General features: G+C 44.8%; 4 protein-coding genes across 4 annotated transcripts; 2 read left to right on the forward strand and 2 right to left on the reverse strand. All coding sequences in view use genetic code 12, as the record gives it.

Moving 5' to 3' along the window:
* Positions 1 to 10: 10 nt before the first annotated feature.
* On the reverse strand, positions 11 to 3,004 carry NGS1 (Ngs1p; the record flags this gene model as incomplete). Its single annotated transcript, XM_025479066.1, has 1 exon — positions 11 to 3,004. One exon carries the CDS (start codon positions 3,002 to 3,004, stop codon positions 11 to 13), a length of 2,994 nt encoding a protein of 997 aa, XP_025338539.1.
* A 1,058-nt stretch (positions 3,005 to 4,062) lies between these two features.
* On the forward strand, positions 4,063 to 6,339 carry CXQ87_000491 (crossover junction endodeoxyribonuclease; the record flags this gene model as incomplete). The annotated part of the gene is made up of 1 exon (XM_025479067.1): positions 4,063 to 6,339. The coding sequence occupies one exon, from the start codon at positions 4,063 to 4,065 to the stop codon at positions 6,337 to 6,339; it is 2,277 nt and encodes a 758-aa protein (XP_025338540.1).
* Positions 6,340 to 6,463: 124 nt separating this feature from the next.
* Positions 6,464 to 7,687, forward strand: RRD1 (peptidylprolyl isomerase; the record flags this gene model as incomplete). The annotated part of the gene is made up of 1 exon (XM_025479068.1): positions 6,464 to 7,687. One exon carries the CDS (start codon positions 6,464 to 6,466, stop codon positions 7,685 to 7,687), a length of 1,224 nt encoding a protein of 407 aa, XP_025338541.1.
* A 120-nt stretch (positions 7,688 to 7,807) lies between these two features.
* On the reverse strand, positions 7,808 to 16,840 carry CXQ87_000493 (uncharacterized protein; the record flags this gene model as incomplete). Its single annotated transcript, XM_025479069.1, has 4 exons — positions 7,808 to 7,933; positions 7,965 to 12,308; positions 12,592 to 14,343; positions 14,858 to 16,840. The coding sequence occupies 4 exons, from the start codon at positions 16,838 to 16,840 to the stop codon at positions 7,808 to 7,810; spliced, it is 8,205 nt and encodes a 2,734-aa protein (XP_025338542.1).
* Between the last annotated feature and the right edge of the window lie 202 nt (positions 16,841 to 17,042).

Raw genomic sequence — 17,042 nt, forward strand, 5'->3', positions numbered from 1 at the left:
ACCGGCATGGTTAATTTGAATCGCCTAGAATAACCTCATCTTCCCGTTGTCTATCATAGTATTGGTGGTACTGTTTCCACGGCTCAAAGCCTATAGCCTTGATTCCCGTGAAAGCTTTACCCTCCATGACTTCGACCATCATGCATGAGTTCATACTTGTAACAGAATTGGCGTCGCAGTAATTCGATTTCAAATACGTCACCGCGGAACAAATAAGACCAAATTTGAAGATTTCCGTGAGGTTAGAGTAGCTCGGATCAATTACCGGGCCGACAATACCTCCCACTAAAGCCTCTTTTTTGTAACTTCCAGTACCAAGACACGCCTCCTCGATGAAAGGATAGTATTTTGCAAGATTACTTCTGTTCGTAAAAAGAACGATACCTCCAATAACATTCTGGTTGCTTGGTTCGAGGGCAATGATGATCTTGGCTTCAAACGCAGAGTTGGTGTCATTGCAATGCATTGCCTCATGATAGAGTTCTCTCAACCACCGATTGTGTGTCCTGACATCTGTCACTGTGGGATTCGCATCTGGCGAGTTGGCAGTTGATGTAGATGCGGGCAGACCTTTCTCTTGAGTATCGCTTTCTGTCGCTCGCAGAACCAATTCTTGAAGTTTCTCCATCTGCAGACAGATGTCGAATCGTACACCCACTATCATCAACTCCCGGAAGATCTTTTGAGGTACTGACCACGAGGATAACTCGTTGAGCACCATGACATGAGCGGGCCACAGCTTTGATTGTTCGTTGATGTCCCAGCCAACGTTGTTAAGGAAAGACAGATTTCTTTCTTCAAATCCTTCGTCAAAGAAAACAGGCATCGGAAACAGGCAGCCCAAATTGACTAACAGGCAACCTTGCTCCTTTAGTAAGTAACGCATAGCACGCAAATGGAGATTCTTACCTATCAGTTGCAAACGCTTACTCTTGTCGACCAACAAGTACACTATGCTTCCCGTTTTCTCTTCGTCTCGGTATTCTTTGGACCCTAGGTCTTGTACCCACGTAATCACGACACCGTAAAGAATGTTCAAACTGGAGTTTCTTATGACGAAATGACGCTGGGTGGCAGATGTTGAATGAAGAAAGGATACAAGCAATCTGAAGGTCGACTCACTGAAGTTTGGCTGGTTGGCTTTGAATAGTTTTAGTAGACCACGCCAATCTCTATGACAGTCAAAGTCATCCACAAGCCATTTTCTCTTTGGTGGTAAGTATCGACGCGGCCTTTCTGGCAGTTTTCCTGGGCTCAGTATCAATCGTCTCTTCTTATTCTTATCGACAATAAATTTCTTTTCCCCCGGGATGCAACCTTGTGCCGTGTAAATACCCATGAGCACACCCACAAGCTCCTTCAAGACAATCTCCGTGTAGTCGTAACAGCAGAGGTAAGCCGAGCCTATACTTTTGTTGTAGAAAAAGTCATATGGTGACAGGGTTGCCACGATAATCAAGGGCTTTGAAAGGTGTGATTGGCCTGATTGTTGCGAAAGCGACAGTGGTGATGCACCACATAGTATCGATACATATTTCACTATGCCAATCTGATACATGTTCCTTGAGGCCTCTGAAGTGAAAACAATTACGGCCTTGGAATGTTCAATGAGTGACTCGTGTAGCGCAGTGAGCCCATTTGCTGTATATGTCGTATGAAGCACATTAAAGTTTTCTGAATTTGAGAATTCTGAGAGATACTCGCCAAACTTCAGAAACACAGCTTCACCAGGATACAAGTTTTTTCTGGAGGGCTCCTCCAGCTGCGGATATATTGGGTTTAACAAGGGTGTAAGGATCAAGATATTGTTTTTCTCCCCCTTGTCGCCGAGATACTGCGTCAACGGTAGGACGCCCTCGTAGTCCCTTATAAGTGTGATCGAACGTCTGTAAGCATACTCAGACAATGCCTTGTGTTGTTTCCAGGCACCTGGGTGCGCAAGTCTGTATAGGTTAGTGTCAATTGGATTATCGTCAGGGAAGATCTTGCTCCATTGCGGGAGTCTTTTTTGTATGTTTTCAATCCGCCCCAAAGATGGCGTAAGCATATGTTCCTCCAATGTTCCGTTGTTAAGAGCGATTGAGATGGATTCGATTGCCTCAATTTGTAGTTCAAAGTCATGGCACACCATAACCAAGTCACAGCCAGCACAGATGGCCAACATCACTCCCTGTCCCAAACCAATTGAATGGTACAAGGCGTCCATTTCCAAGCATTCACTTATCACGAAGCCCTCAAAGCCGATTTCTTGTCTTAATAATTGGTTTATGAGAACAGGCAGAAGACAAGCGTGTGTTTCGTCTGGAGAAATGGTAGGAACTCCACAGCCAGCAGCGGAGATTCCGTCTATTAAGCCCTCATGTATAAGTTCTGCAAATGGCACAGAGTTGAAGCGTCTTATTTGTTCAAGCGAGTCTGCCATCATGGGTACTTCCAATAAAGAGTCCACAGAGGCATTACCAATACCTGGAAAGTGTTTGCCAACAGTGATAAGGCCACCATCTTTGAGCCCCTTGGCACAAGCCTTGCCATATTTGGTTACCTCATCAATCGTCGTACCAAATGATCGGACCAGTACGAGCTGATGAGAAAGCTTTGTGATTACATCAAGAACCGGACCGAGTATGATGGAAAAGCCAATAAACCGGAGCTCTTCGGCCAAAGCTTTTGAAACCTCATAAGCCAACTGGGGGTCTCCAGTGGCAGCTAGAGCCATGGCGCCCGGAAATTGGGTTAAGTTTTGCGAATCGAACAACGAATTGAGCATACCACCCTCCATATCCACAGCAAAAAGCAAAGGGTACTTATATCCTGCGTGCTTGTAGGCGATGTATTGCAAGTCTCTGATGAGCTTGGACATTTGCTCCACCAGCTGGGCATTCTTCCTCAGAAGTATCATTGTTGAAATTTTGTACTTGACGATGAGTTGATATGCCTGGGAGGTAACAGTGGTGCCTTGAAAGCCTCCGCAGACAAGCTGGCCAAGCGAATCTTGCGGTATCATGGGTCCGAAAAGCTTGTGTGTGTTGATGTGGATCGATTCTCCTTAGCGTGGAGTAACTCTGTTAGTAAAACTGGGACATGCCTGCACGAGAGATGACCCATGGAGAAAGTGGCCCAATTCGGAGCTGCTGTTTTTATGCCGAGATTTACCGAAGTGTCAGGTGGTGGGGCTGTGGGAAGTTTTGACAAACTCGATGGTTTGTTTTATGCTTTTGTGGTGTCTCGGCAAGCTCCATCACCTTCTGCATTATAGGTAATGCTACAGAAGCCGTTGACAGTAGGCCGTCCGAGGCAAGACTTTGTCCACTGAGAAGAGCCGTTTATTGTCTTTCAAATATTTCAATGAATTGTGGTTACTTAAATTCTACAATCTTCTGGTCCACATGTGAAGTGGGTGGTGGGTTCAGTCTGAAGTCACAGGTGATGCGCAGTGGACTCCGAGAACCACCCTCAAGTGGAATTCGATGCTGCTTGTGCGTGCGATGAGTTGATGAGCTAATCTAATGTATTCATGACTCTGTTTTATATATGTGTATTTTCTTTGAGCCAATTGCGCTTTCACTTGTAGCAAGATGTTAGACAGTAGTCGAACATTTATGAATACGGCGCAGAGATCCTCGCTTATCAAACTACAGGCTTAGCAACAAACGCACATCTAGGTGATGGACAAACCACATCTTCGACTAAAAAAAGTTGTCATTTGCGAATGAGCCTTTACTGGTTCACTCTTTTCAGCTGGAACTGCCTTTTATTTTTCGGGATTCACAATTTTTATTCGTTTATGATAGTTTTGCATCTTTTCCTCATCCAGCCTCTGAGTTCGCATCCTGCTATTTTGCAACCGAATGGCAAACACCCACTCACCTCAAAAAATAAACAAGAGCAAAAAAACCAAACCAATCATTATAAAAATAGATAAAAACTTACTGAAGTCTCTCAAAACTTGAAGTTCCCCACAATGTTCTCAGATCATGACAATCCCCTCTTTGTGCCTCTATTTTTGCCATTCAGTAAACGCGTAATTTTGCATCTACAACTACTCCATACTTCTAATGTCTAATGGGTATTGATGAGCTCTGGCCCGTGGTGAGCCCGGGTAGTGATCCCAGAATCCCATTTCCAAAGTTCTTGTCCCACTTTATCGAGGAAAATGGTAGACCACCCCGATTTGCCATAGATGCCTATATGTTCATGTTCTACTCTCAGCTTCCGAACGTGGATCCCGAGGACCCTGATGTGCAGAATAGAACGATTCGAAATTTTATGGCCAAATTATGGTACTTCGTTCAGCATAACGTTTCGTTCGTCGTTGTGTTTGATGGGAAATTTAAGCCAAGCAAGCTCCGCCATGGCAATCTTCCTGAGATCCAAGGCTCGATCAACTATGATGAGGTCCTCGAGCACTTTCACAAGGTGCACCCTTCAAACTATGGCGAGGGTCTGGGACTTGTGGAGAGAATGAAAAGGATCTTACAAAGAAACTGCATGGATATCGTCCAAGCACCTGGGGAAGCAGAAGCCGAGTGTGCATGGCTTCAGAGACTAGGTGTAGTGGATTATGTGATATCTGATGATTCAGATACTCTTGTCTTCGGAGCAACGAAAATGATCCGTCAGTTCAATCGTGTAAAATACATGAATGACGAGGACAAACCCGTTTTGAGCAACACAGACTACTATGTTACCCCTGTTCGAATGGAAAAGATAACTGAGGTGACTGGGCTAGATAGAAATAGATTGGTCTTGATTGCCATACTACGAGGTGGTGATTATTCGACTGGTGCAGAGGGTATTGGTATGACTCGTGCAAAAGAGATCGCTTTATGTGGAACTAATTTGCTCTCCAGTCTACCTAGAAAACTAACCCAGGACTTCGGTGCCTTACCAGACTTCTCTGCCATGTTTTCTCTGACATTCATCAATCAAGAGAAGGTTAAGGCTGTGCTGTTACAACCTTGGAAGAATATAAAATCCGAGCTAGATCGACTGGACAGCCTTCAATCATTCAACAAATACCTCGATTCGGCACTTCGAGAACAGCATAAGGAGATTTTTGGAAGACAAACGACAATGAAGGCAGAAGTGAAGATTGATGAGTACTTTGCTTTGCTTTATTTTTTTCCATTAGTCAATTCCAAAATCTTCAAGTTTACACCTTACTCAACAAGTTTTGGAGAACTCGAGGCTGCCATCGATGATATGCCTGGTCTCACTCCTGACGATGAAACACAAACTGTGAAGAGATACAACTATGTATGTGATGCAGGTGATATTGGCCATCTGGTAGTTAAGAATGGCAAGTTCGTGTTTGTGGGCAAGGGCAGGGCAAATCTTTTGAAGAAAAATCAATACGCATTGCCGAGAGAGAGGAAATTTAACCTCAAGTCGTTTGCTCTCAAGCTTCTTCTATCGCCAAAGGCTTCTTCTGAAGTTTTTCTTGCCAGATCAAAAGTTGCAGATGGGATCCAGATCGGTGTGCTCAAGTTTCAAAAGTCGAAACTTCATGAGAAAGTTTATTTGGTGCAGAAAACCCGACTCGAGGAGAAGCAAGAGCATGACGAAATCGAGGGTGAGGAGCAAGAATCCCAGGATCCAGATAACTTGGTGCAAAGAGACGATGAGGATGACGAAAAGCTTACAGCTGTAAACGTGACGATGGAATCCATTCGTTTGATTGCGCCAAGCTTAGTGGATGAGTTTGAAAAAGAACAGCTGAAGAAAGATAGATTGAAGAAATCACCGAAGAAAAAGGCCCCACCACAGAAGACAACGCTAGACCGCCTATGGCCAGGGATGTCACCCCTGAAGAAGTTGAATAATGCTATTGAGGTGATTGATCTCGATGCTGATGACGTCGTGGAGGTGAAAGCTGAAAGTCTTGATGGGTCGCCGACGAAGAACAAACTGCTTGTGAAGGGCGAGAATGGACAGTCACCGGTGAAAAAGGAAAACCGCTCGATAAAAAAAGAGACAAGGAGAAGACGCAAGACATTGAAGGAAAGGTATGAGCTACCGAGGAACCAGCTGGACGTGACAGCTTTCTTCCTGCAAAACAAGAATCCTTTCGAGGAGCAAAACCCCTTGTTCGTTCCGGAAAGCGAGGACGAAGACAGCAATGGATCGGTAAAGAAGGAAAACGAATTTATGAAAATGAAGAATACTTTATCGAACGTGCCCTTTTTGCCTGGTCCAAATATGACTGCGAAAGCACCAGTTGAGGGGCACATAAGTTCACCAGAACTGAGCCCCTCGAAAAAGATACGAATGACGTTATCCCCAGATAATTCTCCTGTCAAGACTAAAGGATTGCCTACTGGAAAGCCGCCGACCTCTTAACGAATATATATTTGATGATCTGAAAAATGACGTTGCTAACTGATAACGATCATTCCTGCACGAAAGCTGCATTGTACTACCCTGTTGAACTCACGGATCTCAAGCACAACCTAGCACTCAGAAAATGGCACCTCAGTTCTCAACGCCAATCAAGTGCATCTATGATGCCTCCGACTTGCTGAACTTCAAAAATTCCATCGCATTTGAAAGACTCCATGACGTCATCAGAATTATTGTACAAAAAGTGAAGGGCACGAGTTTGCCAAAGAATGTATTCGACTTGTCACTAGTAACTAGAGCAGACGTTAATACGCCAGCTTCAAGAAACCTTGGAGATGATCTACTAGAGACATTTTCCGAGTCTGGCCGTGCTATTGTTGAAATCATACAATCCTTCAATAAACTCCTCGATGAAACTCCGCCACTAGAGGGCCCCAGAAGATTCGGCAACATGGCCAGAAGGGAATGGCAAGACAAAATCGAGGCTGACGTTGGTCCTTTGCTCCATAAATTAACAAAAAAGGAGGATCTTCAGCTCGAGCTTCTGTATTACTTGGTCAATTCTTTTGGCTCGCCCATTCGATTGGATTACGGCTCTGGTCACGAATTGTCCTTTATAGCATTTGTTGGAGGTCTTATGGAACTCAAGATTCTTGACGTCTCCCAAATTGACGCCACTGAGATTCTTATCATATTCGCAAAGTACTATGATTTGGTCCGTCGTTTGATTTTGGAGTACAGTCTCGAGCCCGCCGGGTCTCACGGTGTATGGGGGCTAGATGATCATTTCCATTTCATTTACATCCTTGGGGCTGCTCAATTCAATGTCGACGGTAACAGTAAGCAGTACGTGCCACCGGTTCTGCAAGTTCTTTCTTCACTCATCATCGAGGACTTTAAAGAAACAAATCTTTATGTGAACGCCATTGCATTTATTTTCAAAATCAAGCTGGGTCCCTTCAACGAACATTCCCCTATTATTTTTGACATACACAAAACTGTATCGCTATGGTCCAAGGTTTTATCGGGTCTACTCAAAATGTACGAGGTTGAGGTTCTTGGTAAGTTTCCTGTCGTGCAACACTTCTGGTTCGGCTCTGGCCTCTTTCCATGGCTCGATACAGAGACGAGGCAAAAGCTACCGGTCAAAGATGTTGCCAATGAAGAAAAGGAGGAAAAAGAGGACACATTGCCAGGCTTTATTAATGGCTACGCTGGCCAGAAGACAACAAAAGCTAACATTACATTGACAGGCGCACCTTGGGCGCGTCAAAACCCTGGAGCAACGCCTCACGCTCTACATTCACGTGGACCTACTCGTCCCATTCCTAAAAACTCCCGAGGCTAAATAGATTTAATAATCAAGCTCTTGAAGCTCTGCTGAAATTAAATGCTGTACGACACAATGGACAGGTACTGCTACCAGAACTCTTAAACCACTTATAGAGACAGGCAGCATGGAATTTGTTCAGACAAGTGGGACAAGTTTTGGATGGTAGGGAGTGGTCTTGATGCAAGATCGAATAACAGATTGCACATTCTTCAAACCCTGAGAAATGTAAGTTGACATTTCTGTTAAATAACTCAATGCAATCTGTGATGGAGCCATTTGTGAGGGAGATAACCCGCTGAGAAGCCAATAACCAAGCTTTCCATTGATTTTCCTTGACTCCCAAGCGCAAGGGACCCAGGACCAGGACGCTAGAAAGTGGGAATGACTCCGGTATTTTGACCACCATTTCCATTCTCTGCTCATCAATCAAATAGATGGTTTTGATTTCGTTGGTGACTTGGTTAACCTTGATGCTTAGATTTTCATCTTTGTCTGTGAGTTTGCGCTTGGTACTTTCGACTTCACTCAACATTCTGGAGGTGAGAATAGGGCAGATGAATTTGACCGAGAATTTTTCAATTTGCCTTTTCAATTGCAAGTCTCTAAGCTCACTGAACCACTGTTGGCTGTGAGAGCCTAGGTATTGTAAACACATCAAATAGAGGTGAACGAGCAAGAACTTCATCTCGTACAAGAGATCCTCGCCCACACAGCCAGTTGCCACTGAATATTCTGAAATCTTGCAATTCTCAGGGTCGACCCGGTTAGTGTTTTCCAAATTTCCGTCAACTAAAGTCTTCAAAAACTTGGAATCTGCAATGTCGACATGGTCGAAAATAACATTCAACAAATGCTCAATTGACTTATGCTCTTTAAGTTGATTGATGTAGTCGGTTCGAATCCCATAAGTTGAGTCTTTGAAGAATGCAAAGATCAAAAGCCAACTCCATAAGTAAGATGTCACAATATGATCCCTTTCTCTTCCAATTGATGTTTCGAGATCCTCTCCAAACTCGGCTACTGAGTTAATAAGCTGTTCGGGTAACTTAGCTTCAGCTAGGTTCTCCAGAGAGTCACCCAAATTGGATTTGTTGAGTTGGTATTCGACAACAAATTCATCTCGAGTTGACAAAATATGTCTCTGCAAAAGCATCGTAGAAACTCTTTGCATGTCCACGAAGGTTGAGTTATGGACAATCTTATAAAATTTCTCCAGATTGTCAGCGATGAGATAATCTGGAACGCAATGCCCGCTCATGATTCTCCTCACAATCTCGTTGGTCATTGTAATGGCCTGGTTATCACGCTGTTCATCATTTCTTTCAACTTCTTGGTTCAGGATGAGATCACAAATCTCTTCAATAAGAGACTTTCTCGTTTCCTTCCAATCGCCTTGCTCATCTGCTGACTTTAAAAGTGTAGCTGCAAGCTTGATGGTGAAGAATCGCAATTCAATATTTGAAACTGCAAGCTGAGCAGTGCTGAGATTATTGAGGCACAAGTCGTAGGCAACTTCCCAGCATTTCTCAGAAACTGAGTTTGAGTGCTCGGCCAACAAACTCGAAAAGAAAAGAGCCAATAGACTTCTGATAACATGAAAATCATCATCGTAGGCAATGTCAGAATCCAACCACTCGGATATATGGTTAACAAGCAAGCCCATTTTGTGTGGAGGCAACACCTCATACTGGGGACTCTCATTATGATCAACATTAAGGAAGTTAATGGCCAATGAGAGCCATGTTTTACCCAGGTCGAGGATATCAAGCGAAGACTTTACACCAAGGATTTCTGCAAACACAAAACTCCTCAATCTGTCGAACTTTTTCGACACGCCCGTAAACTTAGTCGCCGATGATAGAAATGAGGCTAAAAGAAGGGGTTGACGAGCGAGCTTTGTGAGTTTCAAATCAAGAGATTCAAACTCCTTGAAAGACATTACCTCAAAACTTGTGGCAAGATGGCGAGTCACATAGCGAGCGAAGAAGATTTGAGACTTGTTGAAGGGACCCTCTGCTGATATAACATTCAATAAATGACTTTCAATTGATGAATCTTCTATCTGTCCGTTCAAAAAATCGGCAGGGTTGCTTGAACTGACAAACACATGACGTTTGATCGAGGTGTCCAACTCTGCTTTATCATTCAAGATAGACAGCATTGATGGGTTTGATTTGGCCAAGAACAAATAATCATCGATGTATTCACTCACCAAAATGGCCACTGCTATTGAATCCGTCGCAGAGCTCTGGGCGGAATCGAGATGCGATGCAAGAAGTTTCGCCGTGCCGACAACAAAGCCGTCTAAAATAGGATCTTCTGTAGATTGACTGGCCAAGTGAACGTTTTGAAAAATAGGATTCGATATAGCGACGGTGGTGATATCCACTAAGCCTGTTGCTTTGCTAACTCTCTCCGAAATCTCTTTCATCGGGAAGTACTTGGGGAACTGCGATAAAAAGTTTGTGACTTTTTCAAATTTTGAATCTGATTTTTCCATACCAGAGTAGAGCGTACGTGCAATAAATGGCACATCACCAATTAGCTCCAAGAAGGATGCGAGACGGCTCACATCCAGAGTAGTCAAACCTTGGAGAATTATTTCGGAAATGCTTCCCTGCAAATCACTTTCAAGATTCCGCAAATTTATCTTCTTCGTGATTGTAGCGTCAATAAACTGATTTGGGTTAGCTCGAACAGCTGGAGAAATTATGAGGTTTCGAAGAATTGTTGGGTCGTCAATGTAATTATAGACCATGTCGTTCCCCTGCGACGAGTCTGTATTTGCAGCTGATAACGACTCCAAATACTCTTTTACCTCAGGAATGTCTTTCTCTGATATTGTCTCCGTCTGCTTCAAGATTTTTAGAAGTTCAGGCAATGCACTCTTGACATCTGTTGAGACTTTCGTGAAAACATCACTTATCAACTCCTGATAATCAATCCAGTCGACGTTGGATTTGAGGACAAGGCGGAGGACTTCAAAAGGAAGGCGCGTAAAGTTAGGGGTGCAAAATGAAGGAAGTAATGGCATCCACTCCTTAGTCTCCTGACTGAATCCCTTTTGAAAACAACAAATTAAAACTTCGAATGCTTTGGTTTGCTGCGGAATCTCAAAGATATCCAGCAATGCAAGAAGCACACTATCTGCCAACTTGTTGCTTTGTTCAACATTGAGAGTGGCAACATAGGTGGGTACCACATGATCAAACTCACTTTTGAATGAATGTCCCGCAAGACTGAAGGTACCACTGCTAGTTATATACTCGCATATCTCTTCGCCCATCTCATCAAACTTTAAGTTTTCACAGTTAGAGGCAAGCAACTCAATCGCTTCATTTTTCGTACTTGCGTCTGCTTGTCTTGATCTTGCAGAAAGCCCATCTAGAGCTGTCAAGTAAGCTTCCATCTTGAGCTCAGGAGTGCTCTTAGCTGATGATAAACTGAGCAATGTAAATATGCAACCAATAGCAGACTTCTTGTAAAGCAATGTGTTTAGCTTTGAGAATTGGGATAATAAGGCTTTGTTGATGCTTTTAATATGCTTATTGGACGCGAAGTCCAAAAAAGTATCATCAGACTCAGCTTTGTATTCCACCCGAGATGCGTTTTTGAAAAATGCTTTGAGCACATTATAAAATATGGGGTCAGAGTTGCAGGGGCCCAATTTGATATAGTCCATGAGACGAGAATGAGCCTTTGATCCAGCCAATTCCCAGAAGTTTTTCTTAATTTTAAGACTTTTATTATCATCAGCATCCATGCTCGAAAACGACGTCAAAACATTCAAGGTATCCCAAAATTGGATGATGACGTTTGAGTAGACGAGAGATTGAGTCTTTTCGGTTTCCTTGAGTTTGACATTCTTAATGAACTTCTTGCTGACGAGTTTGTAGAGGCCTTTGACATCTTCTAAAGCGGTTGTGAATGGGAAAGGGTGGTTTTCGTTGAGGTTAAAGATGGCCTTAATAAGTGCAAGGTATGTCTTGAAGAGACCAACATTGATTGTCTCCGAATCAGAGCAGGAAGCCAATGGCCCCCAGAGCTCCTCCAGATGTAAAATGTCTTCCACCTGCTTCTTAGATTCATCAGTGAGTACAAAGGATGTATCATGATTTCTCATGTCGACAAGTTTTCGAAGCATGGATACCGCTCCGACAAGGGCCCTTTCATATTTGGCAACCGAGTCCTCCTTCTTCACATACCTGAGATCAGACAAGCTTTCATCGGACTCCACACAAATGATGGTGTGGATAAAATTAATAATCTGTTCACAAAAGACATGCCAAAGTTTGGTATCAACCCTTTCCTTCTCATTATTGAAGCTCTCGAGGAGCTCTCTGTATGAGCCATTGGCAACAGGGGAGTCAGGGTCATAAAGACTCAGGAGCCATAGTGGGATCGTGCTTTTCAAGTACTTACCGAACTCCTTGCCACCCACTCTTCTTAGCAAGTTGCCTTGAACCTGATGCGCAAGTAATCTGACAGGCTTGGAATTATCAAGCGCTAACTTTGGGTATTGTTGGATCCAGCACATGATCACAGAATCTGTGATTGTGCAAGAAGTGTCATTGAAAACTTTGACCAAATCACTGAGGTTCTTCTCTTTGGTGACGGAGTTCTTCTTTGATAACGCCTTGAAGAGTACTGCTATATTTGGATCTTGAATGACCAGCACCTCTGGTGCAGCCACGAAGTAGCTCAATGAAACAGGAAAGCCATTGTAACCTAAATCACCTGACGAAGATGAGCTTTTGAATGACATTGAGCTGTTTAGGGAAAGATGATGGCAAATGACGACCTACGGCACTGAGAAATTCGCACACACTTAGACCTACAGTACAGTTTGGTTGCGAAAAACTGGCTGCGAAATCCAACCAGTATTTTATATTGTACATTCACGGATTGACGCGGGTTACGTCGTCTGTGTTAAGGAAGTCGAAGAAATTCGAGAAGACGTTATCTGATAAGGCCCAGTCCATATTGGCATCCATGCCGTCGAAGAGTTGGTCCCAATCGGTCTGCGAATGATGTTCTTGGTAGGCCTCAGCTGCGGACGTAAAGATCTTGTTGAGGTCATTAAGTCCCAATTCTGCTATTTTCTTTTTCAAGTAAAGAAGTGAGCGTGTGGCGAGCTTCCAGTTCTGGCACGATCTCGAGATCGTCGTATAATACACTTTCAAGTTGTCGATGTCCTGGTCTGATACCAGCATAATAGGATTTGAGTGAATTTTTAATAAAGTGACACTAATTCCTAAGATCGACAGGTAGACAACGAGGATGGAGGGTGGAATCCCTGACATGTTAAACTTGTCGAGGCAGATGGCTAGCTCAGAAATGGCAGAATTGCATAATGAATGTGATGGGTTGTCTTCCACTTTTATGTTCATGAACGGTCTGTTCAAGCACAAAATCAAGATATAATAGTAAAGTCGGAAATTCAGTACTGTGGGATTGTAGTTCTGTCTCTTCAAGGTAGCTCGGTTCCAACGCATCTCCACTGGAATCTTGCTCCTCCACTCCGCCAAATACTGGTTGAAGTCGTGAATTTTTCGTTTGGTGAGATAGGACATATCATCTCCCGCTGAGTCCTTTGAGAAGATCTCGGTGAGAACCAGGCCGATGCACTCACTCAACGAGCACAAGGAAACCAAGGACTGTGAGGCATCGATATTCTCCACACTGGACGGGTCTTTTGTCGGCTGGAAGATAAAATTATCAATACCAGTGGAGTTCGGTAGATGCTCACTGGAAGGAATTGTTGCTTCAGACTTTCTCACCGTGACTGGACGTCCCATTAGAAGACTGACAAAGTGGTCAAACACAAAACAACCCCAATAAACACGAGAACGGATCATCACGTCCAGGTTTGTGATAATTGCGTGGTGAGCCTCGCCTGTGCCTTGTTCAATTGCCCAGTCTTGTGGGTTCAACTGAAAGCCCAAATCGTACCCCATTCTGAATGCCATACCCGACAACATCCAGCTTGCGGAAGCATTGCCGTCGCCTAGCTCATAAAGTGAAAGACAAAGAAGAGCTTGAAGAGTATTGACGTGGGGAACACAGATCTTTTTCGAGAAGATTTTGGTCTTGGACGTTTCGAAAAAGGAGCCCGCCAATCCACGTAAATTCTCGTCTTCGGAGCACTTTGCACCCAACGCGGCGATTGCATAGATGAGCTCTTCGGAGCAGTAGCCCCTAAAATTCAGTGGATGTAGAAAATCGTTAAGAAAACTCTCTCTGTGAATAAAGGTCGCAATGTCTGGGTACTGATACTTGAAGAAGTTCTCGAGGCAAGTGATCAATGACGACGAGTTCATGAGCATATTGTCGAAGGGATCAGCTGAGTCCGAGTTGTTCGACATATCCACCAAGTTGTAGAACGCTGAAGTAGGTCCAAAGATAGAGTAACTGCCTCCACTGGTGGCGCCTATCGACACCGGAAGCTTTCTCTTTGCCGGCATTTCCACACCCTCAGTCTTATTTATGGAAGGTTCAAGAAGCCGCCTTATCTCCTCGAGAATCGTCTCACTGGAGATTTGCTTATCTTGAAAGGCCACACTGTGGACTCTGGATAAGGTGCTCTGAAGCAGCGATGCCAAGCTACGGAGCTTTTGAGTTTCTGTGGTGGTCAATCTCACACTTCGCTTATCGTCTTCAGGCCTCTCACACTTGAGTCCATGTTTGCGACAGTTTGAACAGACCTCCCCACCGTCACATCTTCGCTATTGGTTAGTATGGATCAACATATTTAGTAACAAAGAAGCATACCTTCTTGACTCTGCAGTTTAGGCATCTGGAGTTAGTAGAGATCTAGGAACACGAAAATTAGAACATACGAAACGGAGCAATTCCTCCTGGAAGACATGAATTTCGTGGCTGCTTCACCGCATCTGGTTTGGTAAATATACCACTCTTATCGTCTTTTCCGCAGTGAGGTACGGCGCCGTATACCGAGCGCTATGTGAAGGAGTCAGAGACTGCCCGGCGAAATAGCACCTAAAAAGTCCGATTTTCCAACTTGGAATATGCACCCGGTCGCCCCGCCAAAATCTTTTGGCCGGCGAAGTATGATGCTGTATATTATGCAATTTAATTAGGGAGATTGTGGCTGGATAAGCACTCCCGCATTTGACTCTGACCCGAATCGGAGTGGAGAACCTGACTCCTTCAGCTCTTGTGAACCTCCAAGGAGTCGTAGAAATCTCGAACTTCTTTGGAAACCGCAATGCGTCGGTGATCGAAGTTGAGAATCTCCAAGTGGTCTTTGCAGGTGGCTCGAGAAAGAGCAACATAGACCTGACCTTTTTCGAAAATCTTACGTAAGTCAACTCTGAGTCGGTCTATCGACTGGCCTTGCGCCTTGTGGATCGACATGGCCCATGCTAGAAGAAGTGGAAGCTGCTCTCTTATCATGCCATCTTTCTTTTCCAGAAAGTTCATTGCCTTGCCGGGATCAACGGTGAATTCCTCGCGGCGCACCATTATCAATGCGTATCCTGAAGACGTACGGAAGTTCACAATAGGTAATAGTGCGTCTGACGCTGGGGCTTTAAACGCTTCTGCGGCCATTTTACTCATCTTTGACTTCCACTCGGACGGCAAGCTTGCAAACATTGCTCTTTGCTCGTCCGTGTATTCACTTTTGCCCACTAACCCACAGACGAGCCTGACCAAAAGAACGAATTCAGGCGATGCATCCAAAAGCTCTCTGACGCCAAATATTTGGCACACTGTACCCCATAGCCCCTCGCCGATAAAACCCAAAACCGTGCCAATCGACCCGTTCACCACCACATCATCAGGATGGTTTTTCAAGTACATGACTTGAGCGCCAACCTTCAATTCAAGAACCTCCTCGCACATCAAGTTCTCATACAATTTCCGGAGGTATGGATCCAGCTCATTGTCCTTCGCCACATACCTTTGTGACACTCCTGGGAGTTGATGCAATCTCGATTCGTTAGCCCTCTTGACCTCTTGCCTTGTAGGGAAGAGCTCCGTGGGTTCTATGCCATCTGTGTAGTGGACCTTGCGCAGTAGCAGATGAAACTTCATCACCATTGTGCCGTCCAACTCGCCCTTACGCAAGGCATTGAGCATGTCAATCAACTCAGTATCGCCCTTTTGACGGAAGACTTGGGTAAGGGTGATTGTATGCGTCATTGCTCTTGCCCAAGACGGGCTCTGGAAACAATACTGGCTCAGTCTGTCTCGAGATACTGGAGGGAGCTGGAAAAAATCACCAGTGCAAACCACCTGGATGCCGCCGAACGGCTGCTGTGAACTTCTTAAGATTTGCGCCACCTGGTCGATCTTTGTAAACAAGTTGCCGTCTATCATGGAGATCTCATCGATGATGAGAACCTTGATCGAGCGCCATTTTCTCCTGGCAGCACCTTGCTTCTTGATCTTGTTAGCCAAATCCTGCGGGCTGCCTGTGCCCAACCCTATGCTCAAAAACTTGTGTACTGTTTGGCCGTTGATGTTGCATGCAGCCAACCCTGTTGATGCGGTAACACCCACATTGATCAGGCCGTGCTTTCTACACAATTCTTGCACCAAATGTCGAAGCACCACCGACTTACCGGTACCGGCAGAACCTGTGAAAAAGACGTTTTCTTGCTTGTGCACCACGTAGTTCACAATTGCTCTCTGCTCGTCGCTGAGTCTTATCATCTTACCTTCAGCCAGTGTAGGTGGAGGCTGGGTAAACAGAGGCTGCTGTGGTCTTCTTGTTGGCCTTTTCGAGCCATTGAACAACTCAGTCAAGCTGGAGGAGCCTGACCGTTTTAGAGTGGCCTTTTTGGCAGGACCGGGGACTCTGTTTTCCTTCTCATCATCTGAATCAGCCACAACAAACAACTCCTTCGTGGGCAGAGCGGACCTGGGCCTTTCTGGCAGACCAGTGGCAGAGGCCGATCTGGACAACTTGGAAAGAACTGGATTGCTGAAGTTGTTCATTTCAGGCAGCCCGAAGGATGTATCAGAGGAGCCAAACTCATCAAATGCACCTTTGGAGGTGGTGATGGATGAAAGTCTCGAGGTTGCCCTACCAGCAAGGACCTTTTCAGGAGTGGTTTGTTGTTTTCGGCCCGGAGCCGCCGCAAAAAAGCTGGCAATCAGCTGCTGCCGTTTCCCAGCCGGTTTCTTGTTACTGGTTCTCATGGTAGCAGAAGGTAAACAAGTGCGGGAAGAAGCCTGGGGCAGAAATAACAGTGAGAGTTGGGTCTGGCGCCAGCGCTGGGGCAGAATCGCGGCCGGGCAGGCCTAAACAAATAGTCGCGGCGCCAGGCAAATGGATAGCGAGGGCGTCATGGCGGGAAATATGGCGTTTTTTGGGGGAAAATTGAGGAAATAAAGCTGGATT

This window comes from Candidozyma duobushaemuli (assembly GCF_002926085.2).
Source record: "Candidozyma duobushaemuli strain B09383 chromosome Unknown A_B09383, whole genome shotgun sequence".
Lineage (NCBI taxonomy): Eukaryota > Fungi > Ascomycota > Pichiomycetes > Serinales > Metschnikowiaceae > Candidozyma > Candidozyma duobushaemuli.